Raw genomic sequence first — 21,654 nt, 5'->3', positions numbered from 1 at the left:
TCACACTGGGCTGGTGGCAGCGGCCATGTTTGAGAAAATGCTTTTGGGCACATGCCATTGGCACTATGTCACCGGTGCCAACGTCAGGCTATACGGACTCTGATAAAGGGGCACGTTACGCCCAGCTGCCGGCCTGGAAGACTTGCAGTAAATACCCAGGACAAAACAAAATCACGCTAAGCCAGAGTTATTGTACCAAATGTAATATGCCCATCTGGTTCACAGGGTTCAGACAAGGAAAGCATGTGTGTGTTTGTTTGTGCATAAGTGTGGAAGCAGCAAGTACTGTCTGTGACAAGAACCATGCTCAACTTCAAGGGACCCCAGTGTCTTTGGAATGCTGAGCGGCAGACCCCTCTGGAAAGGGCGGCCATATCTCTCACCGGTACGAACTCTTCTCATGGCATTATCGTCGCATAAAGGCCACCTACAGTCAACAGAAAAAGAAGAATTAGGCAGGAGAAACACTTATTGTTCCTTATAGCCATTGGAATCTTTTTATGAACGCTTACATTATTTCGTTTTACTTTCTGTATCATTTGCACGGTGAACAATCCCTTCCTTTAATCAACAGGTGGTCTAGCCTCCATTAAGGCCTAATGACCAAAAGGGTCACGCAAACACACAGCAACATGAATAGCAACTGGCGACCCGTGTAGAAAAAGCTTTCATCAACATTAAAAATTCATCATTCCCCTTAAAATAAATAATTCAGAATTGAAAAAGACCCTGTTTGTCCCCATCTGCGTGCCGGCGTGTGCCAAGTGCAAGGGCATGGCAATCGCCAGAGCGTCCTATGTGTGTGCCGCTCACTTATGATGGATGAGGGCACATTCAAGGTTCAGGCATACGAGACCTGTGGCAAAGTACCGCACAAGCGAGCACAGTGCGTTATGGCAATTATAACAACGTGAAAGTGAATGCAGAGGAAAGTGAAACTTTACCATTCCATTATCAACATGGTAATGCTTTGCTTGGAAAAGACTTAAAATCAAAAGCCTTAAAAGATGGAGAGAGACACACACACACACCACACACACACACACACACACACACACACTCCAGAATTTCCAACTCCTAACCTAGTGGAATGCAGTCTCCACCTTTGTACTGACAGTCTGTCATCACTCATGACGAGGACTCGTCAAGCACCTCAAGAGAAGAGAAGGCTGAACCCAAGAAGCACACTCTTAGAAGAGAAACACACACACTCAGAGAGAGAGAGAGATGAAAGGGGAGGGGGAGAGTGAGAGAGAGCAAGAAGTGAGTGAGTTAGAAAGAGAGAGTAAGGGTGAACCCAAGAGAGAATGAGTGAGCGGGAAAAAGACCTTAATCCCATTTCTAGTTTTACCCGCGTTTTTGAAGTGCCCACTTGATTTTGAGATGCCACTCAAAACAAAGGGGTAGTTCTTTTTTTCTTAATACCCCCCTATGAATTGAGAAAGAAGAAAACCCTTCAGTGTTGTCCTGCCCATAGAGATATTTCTGCCCTGCTCTGATATCAGATGAGCGGGGGAGTGCAGAATATTTGTAGCTGGAAGATTTTTCAAGCTTCTAACACGGAACATGGAAATAACTGTAATGTCACTCATAAATTGTGTCGTTTACATGAAGTTCTATTGACATTGTGGTTAGCGATTTGTCTGGAATGCGTATTATCACACTCCAGTTTTTTTTGTGGCATGATTGGTTTCGAAGTTATGGACTTCTTCATCCACACCAGTAGACATGTTCCATGTTATACTGCCATAGTTTGCAAAGCATTCTGGGAAATGTCTTCTCCCACTCTGTTTGGAGTCTGCATCTGAAAACAGGACCACTACCCCTCAGTACCCCCCAAAAAGAAGGGGCACCCTTCCCTAAGATGAGTGCACAAAACAGAGTGGTAGGGCCAGTTATAGACCCAATGGGGGGATTGGGATTGGGCCAAATAGTGACTAAGAGCGAGAGAAGGGGGGGTGAAAACAACAAAGACACGGCAACCGGGAAAAGGGGCCCAACAATGCATCCACACTGAAGCGATGAAGACATTCATTTCTGCTGTACTGGCTGGTTGTGTCTTTGATGGGATGCAGTCTTCTCATAGTGCCCACACAAGAGAGCTGCAGCAGCATCTTGAGAGTTATTGTGTGTGGACCTCTGTGAGGCCTTTTAAGAGTGTGTTTTGGGGTGATTATCCCACAGCTGAAACCTCCTCTCCTCCACACTGGGAGACGGCACAGAGAGGTTACCTATCTCTGTAATGAAGGATGATGGGACCTCAAAGCACCGACACACACACACACACACACACACACACACACACACACACACACACACAGTCCCGTTGACACCCAGACACTCTTATCATGTGTGACTGATGTTTGCCTTCCCACTCCAAAAAAAAAAAAAACAGTAGCTGGCATGCCCAGAATGTTATTGTGGTAAGGTGGGCGTGATTTAAGAGCACACTGAAGGTTATAGTACAAACAAAGGCAACTCATAAAGTTGTGGTCCTCAGCAGGGGCAAACAGAGCCCAGGTCTGCCCAACCAGGGTGGTGGATCCCCCCCAGTCTAAAGGCTGCTTCTGTTGGGTTGGTGTGTTAGTTCCGTTGGTGTTTGTGCGGATAAATCAAACTAGACATGGTAAGTGGTGCAATTTAAGAATGTTAAATGGTAAATGTGGAACTACTATGAGAAGGTTCTGCCTTTATCGATTCACCCCTACATCTTCAGGCTAGGTTGACACCTCCCTGCCCCTCCGAACAGCCTCCCATTGCTGCTGTTCTGTGTGTTTGAGTGGGTGATGGATGAGCTCTGGGAACATTTCTGCTGCAGGTCTAACCTATAGCTAATCTTATTCCCATTAGGCAGGCAGCTCCCAGGTAGAACAATAGGCAGGCAGGCAGACAGGGAGGGGATGGAGAGAAAGACAGAGGGCAGAGCCTAAGAAAGTCTGCCTCTGTCTGCCTTGACTCCCTCTCTTTTTAAAGAACAGTTTTCTTATTCTTTCATCTCCCATCTCTAACCCCCCCCCCCCACCCCCCTCTTTCTCTCACGCATGAATGCACACACTCACACATGCACACACACAAACCTGCATGTGATCCTCATATGCCACGGCGAGACTACTACGCTGTCAGACAAGAGGACAAATCACTCAGTGCTCGTCCTGTAACACAATCACCTGCCTCCTGATCAGGTTACTACTCCGCCCAACCACCTCCACCCCCCCAGCCCCCAGCCCCCAACCCACTACCCCCGTCTATGTCCCTGAACGCCTTTGGCCCTGGGCCCAGCGCAGCACCTCAAGCTGCAGCGTCTCCCGGGAAGGCGGTCGACTGAGAGCTCATCTGCTGCTCCGCTCTGCGCTTTACGCCACAGACGCTGGGGAATCGCCTACACTCCAAACATTAAGACTTCTTATCCCAGATTGCATTCAATCTGAATCAAAAGTCCAATGACTGGCCTTTTCAGATACCAAAATGTCTGACTCGGTTGCAAGGTCTTTGACATGTCCCTGTTGTCCATCCATCCTCAGTGCTGTCAAAGATTGACCGAAGCAGGGCAACATAATTCATGTGTATAGATAGAAAAGTGGGACAGTTCTAGCCTCATGTGTAGGTATGGTGCTCAAGGTCACAACATATGCTTTCCCTCTTAGTAAGCAATAAGAGAAGAGAAACATCATTTCGTTACTGTCTATGGTTGTGTATGATTTGTGTGCGGTGTTACTGTCTATGGTTGTGTATGATTTGTGTGTGTGGTGTTACTGTCTATGGTTGTGTATGATTTGTGTGTGGTGTTACTGTCTATGGTTGTGTATGATGTGTGCTGTGTTACTGTCTATGGTTGTGTATGATGTGTGCTGTGTTACTGTCTATGGTTGTGTATGATGTGTGCTGTGTTACTGTCTATGGTTGGGTATGACATGTCTTCAATCCTCTCTGCTGCGCTCGTGTGGTCCTAAACCTCGACTGATAAACCCTGGATCCAGCAGCACAATGGAAAAAGATTCAAGGGAGGACTCCTGAAAGCAGATGAATCACATCGTATTCACTGGACTGTTGCCGGAATCATTTTGGATATGCGAGAACTGCTGACATGATACTGATAACATATCTACAGTCACAGTGATTTCTCTCGGGACAACAGGTTTTGTGAAATGACTATGTGTTATGGGATGTACCCTGTGTAGGACACACACAGATCACCACCACTATGCAAAACCCTGCCATCTCTGCCTCCTTCTTATGACTGTTCCACCTACCACAGAGAACCAGACACAGATAAGAGGCAGTTTTTTTTCACAGCCAACAAACTAATATGAAACAGCGTTCCAACAACAGTGCTTGTTTCTCTGAACCAGCCCAAAGGCTCCTGCCGTCTCAGAGGAAGACGCAACATCGCCATACAGGGAGGCTCAGTTAGATTAATTAAAATGCCGTGGGTGGGGGGAGGGGGTGGATGTTTCTGACAGTCAGAGCCGTGCTGCTTTACAGAGTTGTGTTATACAGGACCATTTGGCTGCTTCTCTACCATAAGCTCGCAGTAGCCTCGCACTGCTCAGGGGTAGCTTGAGTGACAGCCCACGTACTCCAGACACTGGGGAGACCAGGGGCTAAGGGTGACCACAGCAGTTATTACTTAAACCGTCACTGAGGGAGATATTAAATGGTGACGGGGCACTCACATAAGAGCAGCTGTTTCTTTTCTCTGACTATTAGTGGGTGGAGTAGAGAAGAGAAGAGAGGGGAGGAGGTGGAAAAAACAGTAAAGGGCTCGGTGGAAGAGAGGATGAGGAAAGAGAGAGAGAGGAGTGTGTGAGAGAGGTAAAAATAGGAGAGAGAGAGAAGGAGATGACGAGAGAGGAGTTGAGGAAAGAGAAGGAGGAGATGATAGAGAAAGAGGATATGAGCGAGAAAGAGAGATGAGATGATGAGGGGAGAGAGAAAGAGTGAGTGAAGGGGATGATTAAAGAGAGAGAGAAGGAGATGATGAGAGAGAGAGAATGAGATGATGAGAGAGAGGATGAGAGACACAGAGAGGATGAGAGAGAGAGAGAGAGAGAGAGGAGATGATGAGAGAAAGATAAGGAGATGATGAGAGGAGAGCATGAGGAGAGAGAGAGGAGATAATGGGGAAAGAGAGGAGGAGATGATGAGGAGAGAGAGGAGGAGATGATGAGAGGAGAGGATGAGGAAAGAGAGAGAGAGGAGATAATAAAAGAGAGAGAGGAGGAGATGATGAGGAGAGAGAGAGAGAGGAGATAATAAGGAGAGAGAGAGGAGGAGATGATGAGGAGAGAGAGAGAGAGAGAGAGAGAGGAGGAGATGATGAGGAGAGAGAGAGAGAGAGAGGAGATAATGAGAGAGAGAGGAGGAGATGATGAGGAGAGAGAGAGAGAGAGAGAGAGAGAGAGAGGAGATAATGAGAGAGAGAGGAGGAGATGATGAGGAGAGAGAGAGAGAGGAGATAATAAGGGGAGAGAGAGAGAGAGAGGAGATAATAAGGAGAGAGAGAGAGAGAGAGGAGATAATAAGGAGAGAGAGAGGAGGAGAAAGACACAAAAGGTGAGAGGAGAGATCAAAGGAGACAGAGGAGGGCTCACCTGGTAGGAGTTCATGCAGCGCAGCGATGGAGGCAGACAGGAAGTGGATGCGCTGAGTAGCTGAAGCACTTCCTGGCAGGTGGTGTGAGGGAGGGTCAGGTTATGAACACTTATGTCCTTCTCCCAGGCACTTACAATGCTACAGAGAGAGGGAGAGAGAACAAGATCACCATCAATAGACAAGACAAGATTTTTGTAAAGTACAATGAGATGGCAGAAAGTTGATTTAGTTGTTGCCTTCAAATGCGGTGCTGTGATTAGCACGGAAGCCTGACTGAAAGATATCAAAATACCCATTTGACGTTAAAAAAGAGGTACGTTGATTTAGAAGTTGATTCGGTAATTGGTCTGATATTTTTCAGTATGGATGCATCTAGATTATTCTTTTTGAGTAGGGGCTTTAAAACATGCTGTTTTCAGGGACTTAGGGAATGTGTCCGATAGCAGCGATGCATTCACAATTTGAAGCACGTCTGCTGCCATGAGGTGAAAAACAAATTTTTAAAAGTTGCTTGGCAAAGTATCTAAGCAGTACGTGGAAGAGTTGAGATTCTGTGGTGTTTAATAGAACTAAATACTGACATCCAGATGAGTGTCCCTCTCATTGATGCTGGTAATGCTGGTAATTCCAAATGTTGAGTTACAGAAGAAGAGATAATAAAAAAAATTATAGACAAAAAAAAGAGACAGAAAATAAGAACCGGATGGGGAGTGAGGAGGGAGAGGAGGAAGAGAAGAGTGCAGGAGAGATAAATAAGTAAGAGAAAACGAGAGAGAGATTGGACAGAGATTTACCCCGCTGCGTGGTAGGTCTTCAATATCAGTGCCAACGACACAGTGGCAGCTGGGACATAAATTGCATTAATCTGACAGTTTGAGACATTACAGCTGTAATCATGTCACGGCAATTTGTCTGCCGGGAGCGTAAAGCAGAGAGCAGAGCCGTAGAGTGAGCGAGTCTGAGCACCAAAGAGTGAGCGAGGGAGGAGAGAGAGGGAAGGAGAGAAGGAGAGAGAAAGTGAGAGACACAGGCATCCAGATTGATGTCCTGCCACCACATTATGGTGATGATCTATTCAGGACATTTCTGTGACATTTGGCCATCTGTGCAAAGGCTCGGAGTGAAGGCAGACAAGCAGGCAAACACTCTGCCTAAGAGCTGCGAGAGCGCAGAACATGGAGCACTGACAGAGTCAAATACTCTATGAGCCTCAGATGAGAATCGAAAGAAACTCTGTTTAACACTGAACATCAGATAAACTCTAGACATTATCTCTCTCTCTCTCTTTCTCCCCCTCTCTTTCTTACACACACGCACACACATTTACATTAAACATAAATGTAGTTCCTCCCATTTGGCAGCGAGGCAATCACTCCAGATGACGTTTAATTAGCGAGGAGTGAGAGACCTGACTAGTCCTCTAACCCCTCGCTGCCACATGAGCCAAACATTAATGAACTCTTCACAGCACACAGACCCCCAGACAGAAAACACCTCAGCTCCCACCGTAATGAGCCTACGTCAGACGAGGACCGCACCATTAAGCGACATTAGGACCAAATTCCGCTACCTCGATCACTTGAGCTAAGCACTGGGTTGAAGTATGGTACATCCTAGTGATACTTAGACTTTTTCCATTTTCTTAACCGTCCCCTTTTCCTGTCTGGTGTTGTTACTCTTTGTGGAAAGCTCAACAATTAGATGCCCATACATCACGGTACCCTGTGTTTGACATATAACCCTACACTCTTTGCGACACGTGGAAGTGATCTGGAAGGTAACATAAGAGCGCGCAGAGGGAGAGGAAAAATGGGGTTTGCAGCTCAGAGGCAGAGACCAGAACGGCTCTTTCCTTCTGGGGTTATTACAGCGATTTAGTCACATGGGTTAGAGACTGTCAGATTTTCAGAGTCAGAACTGAGCAAGGTCTTGTCCTGTGCAGGGTGCATGAGAGCGAGTGATGGGGGAGAGAGAGAAAGGGGGAATTAGAGAGAGAGTTGGAGGAGAGAGTGATTGAGAGAGAAGGTTGGTACAGGACTACTGACAAAGGGAAGGAAAAAAGTGAGGTGTGTGCGTACGTGTGTATATATATATATTGTGTATATATCTAGTGTGTGTGTGTGTGTGTGTGTGTGTGTGTGTATATATATATATATATATATATATGAGAGAGAGAGAGAGAGAGAGAGTCGTGACTAGCCTGCCATGCCTGAGAGGGGTAGACGAGGCTGGAACATAAGAACAGACGCCCACCCTCCCTCTCTCTGTGAATCACTTCATCCTATAATTTCAAGCTCTCGAAAAACAGCCACTTTCAGCTCGAGTCTGAGAGTACAGTAGATGGATGTGTGTCATCAAGCCCAAGTGTGTTTGTGTGTGTGTGTTTATCTCGCCCCCTGTTTTCAGTTCCTTTAACACTGCAGTAATGGACCAGCATGTCTCACCTTGACAAGCTACCCCCACTGCATTAAAGATCCGATTCTACCACACCCTCAGTCACATCCAGTCAAAATCATCACCTTGGGCAGTGGTGTCCATCAACACAAATGCATTTAATGTAAATGTGCGTATCTGTGAGAGTTGCAGAGGTGACCCTTGGGTGTGTGTGTGTGTGTGTGTGTGTGTGTCTGCTACCCCCGCCAGGCTAAAAGGTTTCGTTCCACTGGAGGTACCAAAGCGGTGAGTTTGAAAAAAAAAAAAACCCAATCCCATTTCAAACATGACTGGGCCCCAACTCGACTGTGAAAGCCTTGGTGCAAATATGTACAAACAGGAAAGTCAGACCCTTTACACCCACCTAATAAAACTCCTGTCAGATTAAACTAAATACACAGCAATTTATGATGACAAACAAGATGAAGGGATTGGTGGTAAAATGATATTTTTTATATAAATAGAGAGAGAGAGAGAGAAAGAGAAGGAGAAAGAAAGAAAGAGAGATAGAGGCAAAATGGTTGTCTTACTCCTGGTGGATGCTGGAACTACAGGGGAGGTAGAGGACTTTGACTGCACTGACTGCTAGGCGTGATTGATGCTCGTCGGGACAGCGACTGTCACCAGGAGAGATGAGTGTGCCGTTCCCGGTTACCGGATTCTCGGGAAACGAGGCAACCAGGGTGTCAGTATTCAAAAGCCAGAGCTGGGGGTGATGAGGAAGGTCATTAAACACGGTCATGAACACACACACACACACACACACACACACTCTACACAACAGATGTTCTTGTACTTAAAGCAAGACCATGGGTCACAACAAAGCAATGAAAACACAATTCTGTCTGGCAGGACTGAGACACATTAAGTGAAAAATGTCTCACCAAGATAGCAGTTTTGCCAGTGGGTGCTTGAATGGAGAAGCGGAAAATGCTTTGGCCTGAGGACAATTCAACAAGCCTGGCGGACAGAGTCTTCTCCACAAACTCTAATCTGGAACACGCACACACACACACACACACACAATATTAAACTACAGATATTTCTTTTCTGGAGATTCTTCACATAAGGATTTCCTTAATCTAGCTTGCTAGATCAAAAATCATACAGATCAGTTTGAATAGTTTTATGTTGTTCGCATTCCCCTTCAAAACTGATTCTGGAGGCGACATTCCAGAACAATCTGACCTATATCACTATTCTACATTCAACGTCAATGTTGTACATCACATTACCATTTTCTTTCTACCTCTACAACGTTCTAAACATTTTGAATGAACATCCAGAAAGGCCCTCTGGTGAGCCTCTCATCTCTCGATAAACACATTTGATTCTGGAGTTTATGGTGGCATCCCTGGAGAAGTATGCAGCAAAATGTTATGCTACTTACCTCTTCCATGACCTCTTTGTTTCACAGTCTTCACTTTCAATCTCCATGACCTCTGTTATGTAGAATTTCAACGCATCTAAAACCAAGAGAGACACAAGGCAGTCCTGGCCTTAAACTACTTTCCATTGCACAGTGATGCAGACACCTTATCAAAGAGATCTGGTGAAAAGCATGACTTATCTGGCACAGCCCACTGTGGTGATAATTGCAGAGAGAAAAAAAAGAACAGCAACGTGTTAGCCGGCTGGGGCTGGTGCTGGTGCAGACTGACCTCCTGTGAGGGCCTCTCCGAGCATGGAGGAGCAGTTTTTACAGGAGACCTCGTTGACAGGGGTACGGTGGACATGCCTGGGCTGTGAACACAGACAAGAGCGATGGGGTGCTGTGAGGTTCAAACAGTGCGGAATGGAAATCAATAACAACACAACCGAAACAGAGGAGGAAGCCATGATGGATGCCTCAGGCCCAGCAGCGACTCAAGAGAGTCTTTCTGCTCAGTGGCAGGAACCAAAGCCCACGGTGTGTCATGAGTGTGAGAGATGAACAGAGAGCGACAAAGAAAGAAAGACAGAAAGAAAGAGTTAGTACAAGGGAAAGAGAAAGGAGAGAGAAGTGAAAAATAGAAAGATAAGAGAAAACAGACAGCTAGAAAGTGATTACAAGAGAGAAGAGAGGGAGAAAAAAAAAAAAAGAGTTAAACAGAGCTAAGTAGCGAGCAAATGAGAGAGAACGAGAGGGAAAAGGCAGACGGGAAGAAAGACAGCGAAACAATATCAATGCTCCATCAGAGCGTGATGGAAGTCTGGCCTTGGAGTCCAGGGCAGCGTAGATAGTTATAGACCAGGCAAGGCTTGTTACTCGTGATCCGCCTCCGCATGTTTCCTTTCTGGGGAAGAAAGGGATCCTTGCCTCCCACCTCCAGCCACCCTGGGGCAGTGAAGACAGACCACGACGCCTCTCAGGAAAAGAAAAGAAAAAAACTCTAAAATATCCCCACAAGCCACAAAACTTTCACTGCTGATCGCAACTGGCAAGACACACAACAGAGCTGCACTCAGGCAGGCAAATACAAAAACAATTCCACAATGGTAAGACATCTCATGGGAGCTGACAATATTATCTTGAACATGGAGCTGAATAAATAATGCATGAAGGCTCTCATTTTGTTGTATAGATCAAAATAAAGGCCATCCTGATGGTAGTTAAATCTGTTAATCTATTAACTAAAATGTATCTTAGTGTTTATTTCAAGCCTCGATTTCTAAAATCCCTTTTAGATGGACCCTGCCTGAAAACATACAGACACACACACACCCACACGCACACACACACTCTTTATAGCCAGATTTATGCCATGACTGCAAGCCTTGCCTCAGGAGAGACTCACTACAGAGATGGGATGTTTAACTCATGACACCTCTCAGATCTCCCAAGGGTTGCTGTGGGTAACGGAAGCTGAGAAGTCACTGAGATGGTGTAACATTTGACAGCTTCTCGTTTCCGTGGCGTCCTCAGGTACCAAGTGAAAACATCAAGACTCAGAACTCTCTCAGAGTTGCTTACAGTAGCAATGGTGGGTCATGGGAGTTTCAACTTATTCACATTGGTAGTTCACAGGGCTTTACAAATAAGCTGCTAAAAGAACATGGAAAAATAAGAGATCGAAAAAAGGTAAAGTCTATTCAAAGAGTTAAAAGAACATAGAAAACAAATCTATTAAAACGGAGAATGCATTTGATCAGTTAACAAAAAGAATCTGAGAACAGTTGGGTTTAAGTCTAGATAAGAAACTGGCTACAACTGGAGCCCCTTTGATGTCATCCGGAAGGTGGTTGAGAGCTAAGCAGCATAGCAGCTAAAAGCTGCTTCACCATGTTTAGTTAGGTAGGTATTATCTAAAGATTTCTTTTCACTGTTCTGAGAGGCCTATCAGGAGTGTACTGCTGAAAGATATGAGTAGTGTAGTCAGTTCTTTTCTGCATTTTGTACAAGCTGAAGCTGTTTGAAGGCCTTTTTATGAAGGCCTGTGAAAAGACCATTGCAGTAGTTAACCATATTGGATGCCAACCCGATATTAAATGCCAACAGGATGGCATTCTTTGCAGCATAAAGATGCCAGAAGAAACTAACCACAAGAGTGTTTAAAGACTGAATAGTGAGTTTCTCTCTCCCGCTTACCTTTTCAGAGTCCTGGCTGTGATTGGCAGCTGTGCAGGCAGCAGAGGTTGGGTCGGGCTCAACTGTGAGCGTCTGGTTGCAGCTGTTGTCCCTCGCCACCAGGAAGTAGGTGTCCCCGGTTAAGCAGTCCTCTGTTCGCGGGAGGAGCTTCCGGTTGGCAAAGGGATCAGCGTGGCAGCACCACTCACCCACCAGCGTGTTCCAGTCTCCGCTGGGGAGAGGAAGAACCCGCTGGAACACCCTGGAGAACACACAGAACAGAGTGGGTCGCATCTCTTTCATCTCGACCATGCTTGACAGAACCTCCTCCACCACCCTGCCTCTCTTCGCACGCCTCAGGAGTGAAGAACAGGAGGAGACACAATGGGCAACTGAGACTGAGCATCCCTTTCATGTGTAACCGAGCTCAGTCAGCATCAGCACAGCTGTGGTGGGCAGTAATTCCCTGCTTGTGTTCTCTCTGGCGTCTTTGATCTAGGACGCTCACAGGAAGGCAGTGTTCCCCTCTCCCTTCCCCCGAACAATAACACTTCTGCTGGTTCAGGGCAGGTGAGCTCACTTGGAGCCTGTCTTAGCATATCCATCCAAACTATCATCTTGTATGTACTGTTGAGTATATGTATGGAGCATTTAAGCAAATATGTTTTACCCTGATACATGCATGAATTCATCGGCTTGCTTCCGATTCCCTCAGTTCCTCTTCACTTCCCTTTTGCCCACCCTCGCATTTTCTATCTCTCTACCCAAGCGGCTTAGTGGCTGGGCTCTGCTCAAGGTTTCCTCCTGTTAAAAGGGAGTTTCTCCTTGCCACCATCACCTTAGCGCTTACTCTGACAGTTTCAATTGTTATTCAAAATTGAATTGAATCTATTTCAACTTTGGGCCATAACAGCAGTCACCTTGGAGATCCAGGAGTGGAGCACTGTTGCCCCCTGTGAGAGTTAGAGGGCACTGGCCTGTTAAAGTGATAGTACGCAAGAATTTGCCACTCATGGTATATGGTCGTGTGAAGGGCAGATAAACACACGTATCACTCTAACTAGCTGCTTAGGTGATGTACTTTGCAGTTCTGGGGTCGGGGTCAAAAAACAGCACAAAAGACATGAGTTAGCATGCTAGCCAGCCTTTTATCAGTGCCAACTGTGCTGTTGTAGGTATTTGTAAGGTTTTTGCATGCCTTTTCAGTAGTAAGATTGCTAGTTTTTGACCAAAACTTGGTTTTGCTGCTTGCTTGCTTCTCTGATAATAATAATAATAATAAAAAAAACCTGTCTCTCCCACACACACTCACTCACTCACCTCTGCTCCAGGATGCGACTCCCGCAGGCCTGACAACAAAAGCCATAACACTGCTGGACCTGTATCCGTTCAATAACACTCCCCCGCGACTCTGTCTCACACACAAATAAAAAAGACAACAATACACACTCAGGTAAACATGGGGGCAAACAAAAAAGTTACACTTACACACACACACACACACAGACAGACACACACAGGCGACAAAATAAAACAGGTAACCTTGTACTTGGGGATATATGTGAGGATGAAAGCTGGTTAGGTGGAGGCTAACAATCAATCTTGTTTTTAATTAGATGAGTGGTGAGAGGCAGACAGGTGTCCTTGTAATGTCTTCCTCTTCACGTCCTCTGCAAGAGCAAGCGATCCACCCACCCGCCCACCAGCCACCACCAACGCCATAAAAACACAGACAGGACACCTCCCAGACACATTGAAGCTACTGGACAGTTTTATCAGCCACAGAGCCGTCTGTCTTACAGATCATGGAAAATGGTTGACGTTGCAACAGACGAGGTAATGTGCAACACATTCTTGGCCGTAGATTCTGCAGTCCTCTATCGACTTCAATAGTTATCGGACACGGACACACGGACGCGCACCCACCACAACTGAGGTTCTCCTATGACTGAGGTTCCAGACAGCCACCTTCCTTGAGACTTTGTCTGCGTCTCTGTGCACCTAAGGTGAGAGTTGCCCGTAGGTGAGTCCTTTGCTCCCAGAGTACATGTGACTTGTGTTTTTCCCTCTCTGCTGCTCTCATTAATCGCTGTTAATCTACCGAGGGCGGCGATGCGTGCGGCCTTGCCAGCAGCGGGGCAACGTTCATTAGTCAAATTCCTCAAGCAAATAAAAAAGGAATCAATTCTGTCCCCCAAAGCAGAGCAGTGCCTAATGAACCCCCACTGACACTGGCCCACACCACCTCAGAGTCAGAAGATGGCAAGACCCTCTTCCACGGACTGGCTTTCTTCCTTTCGTATGCCTCCTATAGATTCTCATTTAGTTCACCCTTGAGCGGAGCCTCTATACCTGTTTGCTGGTCGACTCTCAGGCGCAGTCTGAAGTGGAGTCCCTCTCCTGCATCGCCCGTGGGGGTGGGCTGGCAGGAGCCCGGCACCACACTGACCTTGGGTGGCAGTTCAGCGCGCCACAGTCCACGGGAGGTCTGGATTAGGAGGGAGGAGTCACTGCCGAAGACCTTCACCTCGGTGGGGCTGTGAGCGACATCCTTCCTGAAAAATGGATCTCTGGTTAGAAACACAAATGATTTCCTCTGACTTTTGACCACCTCCCAAAGAGAGTGAAAAAATAACACGATAACACTCCACCAGGGGGCGTTCTTGGGGCATCCATGCAGCCTTTCATTTATAGCTCTTGGTGATGCTTTTGCCAACCAGTCGGAGTTTGAGAAACACATCATTGGTATATGGCACTAAGCCTTGCCATCTTATTCAACAACCATCAGGTTAACTTTTCCAAAATATCTACACTAGACATAAATGCTTGGTCTGTTTACATAACAACAGAGTCCCTCGGATGCGTATGATCCAGTTCCTAAAGCAGTACAGTAAGGATGTGAAGGGAGAAGTATGAGTGTACAGAGAGAGACAGAGAGAGCGCATATTGGTTATGTGTTATTGAAGCTGAGAGGGCTGTTGGGGAAAGATTTGGTTAAGATTGGGTGTGTAGGGACAGAAAATTAAGGCAAAGGAAGAGTATTACGAAGCAGCAGTAAATGAGAAAAACTATGAAATAATGTATGCCTGTTCTGAGGAAACCGCCACATGGAGTGGGTGTGAGTATTCTCTAATTGGATCATTAGCACAAGGCAGGTGCTATTGACATGTTTTTCAGTTTTCCTGTTTTTCTTCACCAAGCACCCCACCTTCCCACTTAAGCCACACATACAGTATATGTTAGCACATTTTATCACAAATTCTCCTCTTTTCCATATTTGTCTATCATGTTAAAAAACACATACACATATCTAGACCTAGATTTCTCTACAAATTTTCCTTATATATATTTTTTCCCCCTTTATATACAGTCATGGACAAAAATATTGGCACGCTGCACTTCTGTCAGATAATGCACCACTACTCCCAGAAAATTGTTGCAATTACAAATGCTTTTGTATTTACATGTTTATTTATTTAGTTTGCATTGGAAAAACCCTGAGAAATAATGCCAAATCTGACTTTATTCCACACAAAAATGGACCGGACAAAATTATTGGCACCCTCAACTTAATAATGGGTAGAACACCCTTAAAAATAAAGAAATACAAGTATCTGAAATCAATTGCTTCCTGTTACCATGAATGAGGTGTCTTACACCTCTCTACTGACATTTTGGACCACTCTTCTTTTGCCAACTGCTCCAGGTCTGTCACATTTGAAGGGTGCCTTCTCCCAACTACTGATTTGGGATCATGCCACAGTTGTACAATGGGATTAAGATCTGGACTCATCTCGGACACTTCAGAACTCTCCAGTGCTTTGTCTTAACCATTTCTGGGTGCTTTATGAAGTGTGCTAAGGGTCATTGTCCTGCTGGAAGACCCATGTCCTCTGACGGAGACCCAGCTTTCTGACACTGGGCCCTACATTGCGCCCAAAAATGATTTGGTAGTCCTCAGATTTCCTGGATGCCATGCACTCAGTCAAGGCATTAGGTTCCAGAAGCAGCAAAGCAACCCCAACACATCGGTCCAGCTCCACCATAGTTGCCTGTAGGGACCGTGTTCTTTTCTTTGAAGGCCTCATTTCATTGTCTGTAAACTGCTTTACCAAAAAGCTCTACTTTAGTCTCATCTGTCCACAGGACATTCTTCCAGAATGATTTTGGCTTCCCCAGGAAGGTTTAGGCAAACTCCAGTCTGGCTTTTGATTGTCTCTTTGTCAGCAGTGGGGACCTCCTGGATCTCCTACCATAGCATGTCTTTGCATTCAAAAGGTGACGGATAGTGCGAGCTGACACCGTTGTACCCTGTGTTTGTAAGGTAGCTTGAATTTATTTGGAAGTTGTTCTAGTTTTTTTATCCACCATTCAAACATTCTTTTGTTGCATTCTGTCATCAATTTTTCTCTTCCTTCCACATCCAGGGAGGTTAGTGACAATGCCATGGGCTGTAAACTTCTTGATGACACTGCTCACAGTGGACACAGGAGCATTACCTGTAGCCTTGAGATTGTTCATGCTTTCCTTCAATTTTGGTTCTCAAATCCTCAATTCTTTGCTCTTCTTTCTTTTCTCCATGCTCAGTGTGGTATACACAGACACACAGCACAAAGGTTGAGTCAACTTTGCTCCATAGAGACTAAAACCTGTTCTATGGAGGATTTTTTTTTGACCACTTTACACACAGTACACCATCCATTTCATCCATATATACATGGACATATGCATGCTTTAATATATGAATAAATGCATACATTATTCATGAACTTTAACATAGCTCTAAGGAGGAATTATGGAGAAATTCCTTGATTTATTGAAGAATGTCATACTTCAATTTGCAAACTATTGCAGCACACAGATAATTATCGGCAAGCCTTTTATGTGGGGGGGGGGTCGCCTGCAGCACAGCACTGAGTTTGCACTCCTCAAAGCTACAAATGATCTGCTGCTCACTGCTGACTGAAAGGGCTTTTCAGTTTAGTTCTTTAGAGATCTGCTGCCTTGAGTGGTCTGCCTCTTATGATCTTATTTACCCCTCATGTGGAGTTCCCCAGGGTTTGATTTTAGATCCCCCTTTGTTCCAACTCCATTTATTGCCCCTTGTAGAGATATTCAGGAAGCACAGGATTTCCCCATTATTACCATGCCGAAGATAGATTTCCCTCTGAATTCTGAAAATGACAGTTCACACCTCTTTTTGACTGCCAAGACAATATTAAGTTATGGATGATTAATAGCTTCCTGAAGCATAATAAAAACAAGACAGATGTTATTATCTTTGGTTCCCCTCCTGCTAGTATAAGCCTGTTGTAAAGAACCTCGGGTGTTCTTTGACAAAACATTTACATAATTGACATACCAATACATTATGTGTTAGTGCTTCATTCTACCAACGGAGAACAACAGCTAAAGTGAGAAATTACCTGTCCACAAAAGCGTGTGAGAAGCTGGTACACTCTTTAATACCTTCCAGACTGGACTAACATTGTAAAGCATTATTCTCAGGCATTAGCCAGGTGTCATCTCATAAAATGCAAGTCATCCAAAATGTGCCAAACCTATACAGTTCTAGCCTATATTTCAAATCTTCTGACCCCTTATGCTCCATAAGGGCCTGAAGAAGACCTTCCAACGAACTTGTACTGTTTTTTTTTTTTTTTACCTTGGTCTAATTTTACAAGATTTACTGTTGCTGGTCCTATATTACTGAATAGTCTCCCAATCGATATCAGATCTACTATACATGTGTTCGGTTCCCACTACCCGTTGCAGGCCTTCCTGTCAGTTACCATACCACACCGTGATGCAGTTGGCCAAGATGTTCCCGAGAGTGCGAAGGTAAGTTGTTCTTCCATTCCGTGTTGTAGTATTTTTTTTGTGTTGTTTTGTTTTGATTCTTTCAAGGATTATTCCTTTAGTTTCAGTTGTTTATTTCCTTCATGCTTGTCCACATTTATTTTTAAATCCAAAATGTGTCCAAATTTATTTTAAAATGTTTACCTTAATTGGAAAGCAATTTGGTACAACTAAGACGATTTGACTAAAGAGGACTTGACTTCAGAGACAGAGAGACGCGTACAGTCTATATTGCAACAGCCCCGCCTAGCGATGGGCTGTGATGCGAACACAATGCCATAGGTAGGCCTACATTCATGGCAACCAACACACGTGTGATGTTGGAGGGAAGCCTTCCATTCATTCATTACAATTATTTTACCGCTAGCAATATTCAACAAAACTGTTTCCAATAAATATGATAATTTCACCACTGGAGAGTCCTATTGGATGTCAAATTCGGGGTAGTTCTCAATCACGTTACGAAGAATTAAAAAGCAACAGACTCCCTCTTCTGCAAGAACATCCTTCTTACAAATCGTTCCAATCTAACACCATTTAACATTGTAACGATGGAAGTGTGATGTTGGGACCTGTTGTGTGACCTGAAGTCACCTGAACCGATGTGCACCAGGTAACTTAAGCTTGCATTAGTCATCATAACCATTACAGTAACGTTAATTGAACACAAAGGCTAACTTGAAACTACAGGTAGTTAACCTAAAAGTTGCCAGATTTCACATGAAAACAGTTGCTGCACTGAACGTTCAACCGCAGACTAACATGAGCTAGCTTGCTTGTGTAGTCCAAATAATTACCGTTACCTTAAAATCAAGAGACCGCTTTCCAAACGCTGTCTCAATTCAAGAAATATCTCATGCTGTTGCTTCCCAGTTTCTTCCATGCTGTTGTAGTTTAAGTGCTTAATCTAGCATCAGTCTGTTGCTTTAGTTTGCGCGCATCATGCGATTCCAACTGTTTGCTTGGTGAAGTATGTTTTTGTACACTACTTTGAAAACTGTTTTTCATTTACTGATTATTTCAGAATAAAGGATCCAAATCTGTGATTTACTCTATATTGTCAATCTTTTTTCGTTAATATGCTTTTACTTTGATAACAACAATTCACGGGGATCCCAAAGTATATCATGCATTTCCTTGTTCATTGGTGTCGCCTTTTTCACGCAGTTCTGCACAGACAGACCTGTCAAATTCAGGAGGCTGATTGGAGCTTGGGAGACCGCTGATGTTAGCACCGAACCGGATGACAGCAAGATACGTTCTGTAGGCCCTCTGCTCAATGAAGCGAGACGTTTAATGGAAATATGTAAGATTTTTACGGATCTTACCCTCCCGTGTAAAGCTCCGTTGTTCTGTCTAACCACAACCAGGGTTTAACAAGCTGAAACCGGGGCCTGTCTGTCTGGACATTCAGTTCTGACCTGCTCCGTTGTCCTCCCACTGCAGATACAGCCTCCATGGTTAATATTAGCCTAGCAGGCTAATTATTGACAATAGTTAGCTGCTGCTAACCTCAAAACGGTAAGCATTCCCCGTCCTCGCCTAACGAATACGTTATCTTGTTGTCAGGACAGTTAGCGATACCTAGTCTAAGACATTCTAGTAATGGAGGCCGTTGTTAAGGGTAATTGATCAGTCTAATGTTAATTTAGCTGTTGCCAAATAACCTAGCAATGAAGCCAGAGAGCTAACCAATGGGTTTAAAAGTGCACTTTGCATAGGAAATGGTGTACAGCTATGTTTACATTGAACATCTTCAGACGAGGCTAACACAGTGAGGCATGTTTAACCGTAACATCCCTCTCTCGTTCTCTGATCGTTCTCTGATCATCCACTTACCCGGCCAACTATACAAAAAAAAATCATACACTCCGCATACCGTATACATCAGAGCTAACGTGAGCGTTATCAATAACTTTATCCTGCTATGCTAACGTTACCCCTGTCCCTGGGTTTCTGACAGAGGCGTAACCCGTTAACATAGTTTCATACATTAATTAAGTAAAATAACATTATTGATTGAGAGGTTGTAACACAGTGGGTACAGTTATTTAATGTGTGTGTAATTACTTAGGAAGACTCAATTCACTAGATTGCGACCGTTTTCAGGGTGGGTGTCCTGTTGCTGCGTTTCCCTTGTGTGTGAGGATGATGTCAGATACCCTGCAGCTACTGACAAAGGGATGCTCCATCACATGTTAGAAACCCTGTGAACTGCATCATGAGTGTTTCGTCTGATTACCATGTAGTGGGGACCAGGCCGATATCGTTTAATTGTCAGTTTCCATTGAAATGCAATTTTTACAGGGGCTACATTTTTAAGTATTTATGTAGCGCTAATAACAATTTAAATAGTCTGAAATGGTCTGAACCTCCTTGAGCAGAACACAGCTCATAAAGGGGTGTTCCTTCTGCTTGGGGCCAGCCAGGTAGTGGGAAGGGAGGATAAGAGAGAATCAGAAACAAGCAGATAAGTTCATACATGTGTCAGGATGAAACATATTAGTATACAAGCAACATACACAATATGGTATGTGCATGATGCATACAAGATTTATAGTGGTTAAAAATGGAGAGAGCCAACATTGAAAGTATTTGTTGTTGAACAGCTTAATGGGACAGTGTGCTCATAAGGTTGTTATTAGTATGTTGGTAATCTTTGTAGGCAGCCAGTTCACACCTGTCTCCTACTGTTCACCAAAACAATGCATAGTTTTAAGGAGCTCGGCTTGGTGTGTTTGGCATACTAACAAACGCGGTCAACTCCCATCCACTAAAGATTTCATCATGAAAGGAGACCATTGTTGCCACATGTGTCTATTCAGTCGTTGTCTTTTTTTTAGTCTGTATGCTTCCTTTCTGGGCCAACAACAACAACTATAAGCTCGCCAAGAACCAGCTAAGTAAATGCCCCTCAGCTTTTCTGCGTGTCTGAACTTTCAGCCCTTGGCCATCAAACTCATCAAACCTCTGTTTGGACTTAACACATTGCATTGATGTTTGATGACACTTATAGATGTGATAGTAGTGCGTCACTGAAACACCATTGATTTCCTCTTCCTCTGATGTTAGACAAACTAACACCCTCTCTCGCTCTTCCTCCCTTCCTGTCTCTGCCTCTACCAGGTGTGATGTGCGTATGTGAGCTTGGTCCTGGGCAGTAGCGGTACCGTACAGGAGGATGAATGCAGAGGAGGTGGAGCTTCTCAGTGACTCCAAGTACAGGAACTATGTGGCGGCAGTGGACAAGGCCCTGAAGAACTTTGAGTACTCCAGCGAATGGGCGGACCTGATCTCTGCACTTGGCAAGCTCAACAAGGTGACGAGCAGCAAACACACCCTCTCAACTTGTGCCAACATGTTTCCCTACTAATGGATCTACTATACTATGACACATTTTCCTTGAAAAATATTCTAGTTAATCACAACATGTTGCTGTCATTCAAATGGTTGCTGATGTCTTCAGCTTTAAAATTGAATGCCAAAACCCTTGGTTCAGTTTACCTAGTTCATCTCCTCTCAAATGTGTTTCCTTTTTTTCCACAACTGCTAAAGAAATTGATGAGCTTTTTCCTCTACTGCTGGGGCATGGGCTCAACATCCTGCATAAAATGTCAGAACCTGTAGCAAAACCACTTAGCACTAATGTCACCAAATGTAATATCATGCTATGTCTCCATCTTTTCTTTCAGGTTTTGCAGAACAATGCTAAGTACCAGGTGGTGCCCAAGAAGCTGACGATAGGCAAGCGCCTGGCACAATGCTTGCATCCTGCCCTACCCAGCGGGGTCCACCGCAAGGCACTGGAGACCTACGAAGTCATCTTCAAGATCATCGGACCAAAACGGCTGGCCAAGGATCTCTTCCTCTACAGGTGAAGAATGGGGTTTCCTAGAAGTACTACCAAAAGTCTACACTGCTGTTAACCATTGCATTGTGTAATATTGTGTAATATGCCAAAGGTATGAAACATACAGTTATATGTTTCTGTACATTTAGAAAGAGAAATGCTTAGATTGTTTCCCCTCTATACCTCTGTGCTGGATTATCTCATCTCATTGCCCTATTTTTGTTCTCTCCTGCTCTCTCTATCTGTCCATCAGCTCTGGCCTCTTCCCCTTGCTGTCCAATGCTGCTATGTCTGTGAAGCCAGTGCTGCTGGGCCTGTATGAGACATATTACCTGCCTTTGGGAAAGACCTTGAAGCCTGGCCTACAGGGCCT

General features: G+C 44.7%; 2 protein-coding genes across 3 annotated transcripts in view; one reads left to right on the top strand and one right to left on the bottom strand.

Annotated features, from left to right (window-relative positions):
• Positions 1-330: 330 nt before the first annotated feature.
• On the bottom strand, positions 331-18,363 carry ube3d (ubiquitin protein ligase E3D). Of its 2 annotated transcripts, none has more exons than XM_080858504.1 (10): positions 18,235-18,363; positions 13,925-14,127; positions 12,893-12,983; positions 11,594-11,834; positions 9,687-9,768; positions 9,416-9,491; positions 8,910-9,018; positions 8,556-8,731; positions 5,592-5,730; positions 331-427 (listed from the first exon to the last, which is right to left on the bottom strand). In XM_080858504.1, the coding sequence occupies exons 1-10, from the start codon at positions 18,312-18,314 to the stop codon at positions 407-409; spliced, it is 1,218 nt and encodes a 405-aa protein (XP_080714630.1). In that variant the 5' UTR covers positions 18,315-18,363; the 3' UTR covers positions 331-406. The 2 variants fall into 2 exon arrangements, with proteins under 2 accessions (XP_080714630.1, XP_080714629.1); XM_080858503.1 differs by lacking the exon at positions 331-427 and adding an exon at positions 3,899-4,010.
• Positions 18,364-18,662: 299 nt separating this feature from the next.
• The window catches only part of dop1a (DOP1 leucine zipper like protein A), a 33,355-nt gene continuing 30,363 nt past the window's right edge, over positions 18,663-21,654 (top strand). Inside the window, exons 1-4 of the mRNA XM_080857851.1 lie at positions 18,663-18,737; positions 20,558-20,750; positions 21,124-21,305; positions 21,535-21,654. The exon at positions 21,535-21,654 is cut by the window's right edge and continues 51 nt beyond it. Of these exons, the coding sequence (XP_080713977.1) occupies positions 20,613-20,750; positions 21,124-21,305; positions 21,535-21,654 (440 nt within the window). The 5' untranslated portion in view covers positions 18,663-18,737; positions 20,558-20,612. The remainder of the gene's footprint in view (positions 18,738-20,557; positions 20,751-21,123; positions 21,306-21,534) is intronic.

The sequence above is a fragment of the Sprattus sprattus genome, assembly GCF_963457725.1.
Source record: "Sprattus sprattus genome assembly, chromosome: 19".
Lineage (NCBI taxonomy): Eukaryota > Metazoa > Chordata > Actinopteri > Clupeiformes > Clupeidae > Sprattus > Sprattus sprattus.
This window is presented reverse-complemented; position numbering and strand designations above follow the sequence as displayed.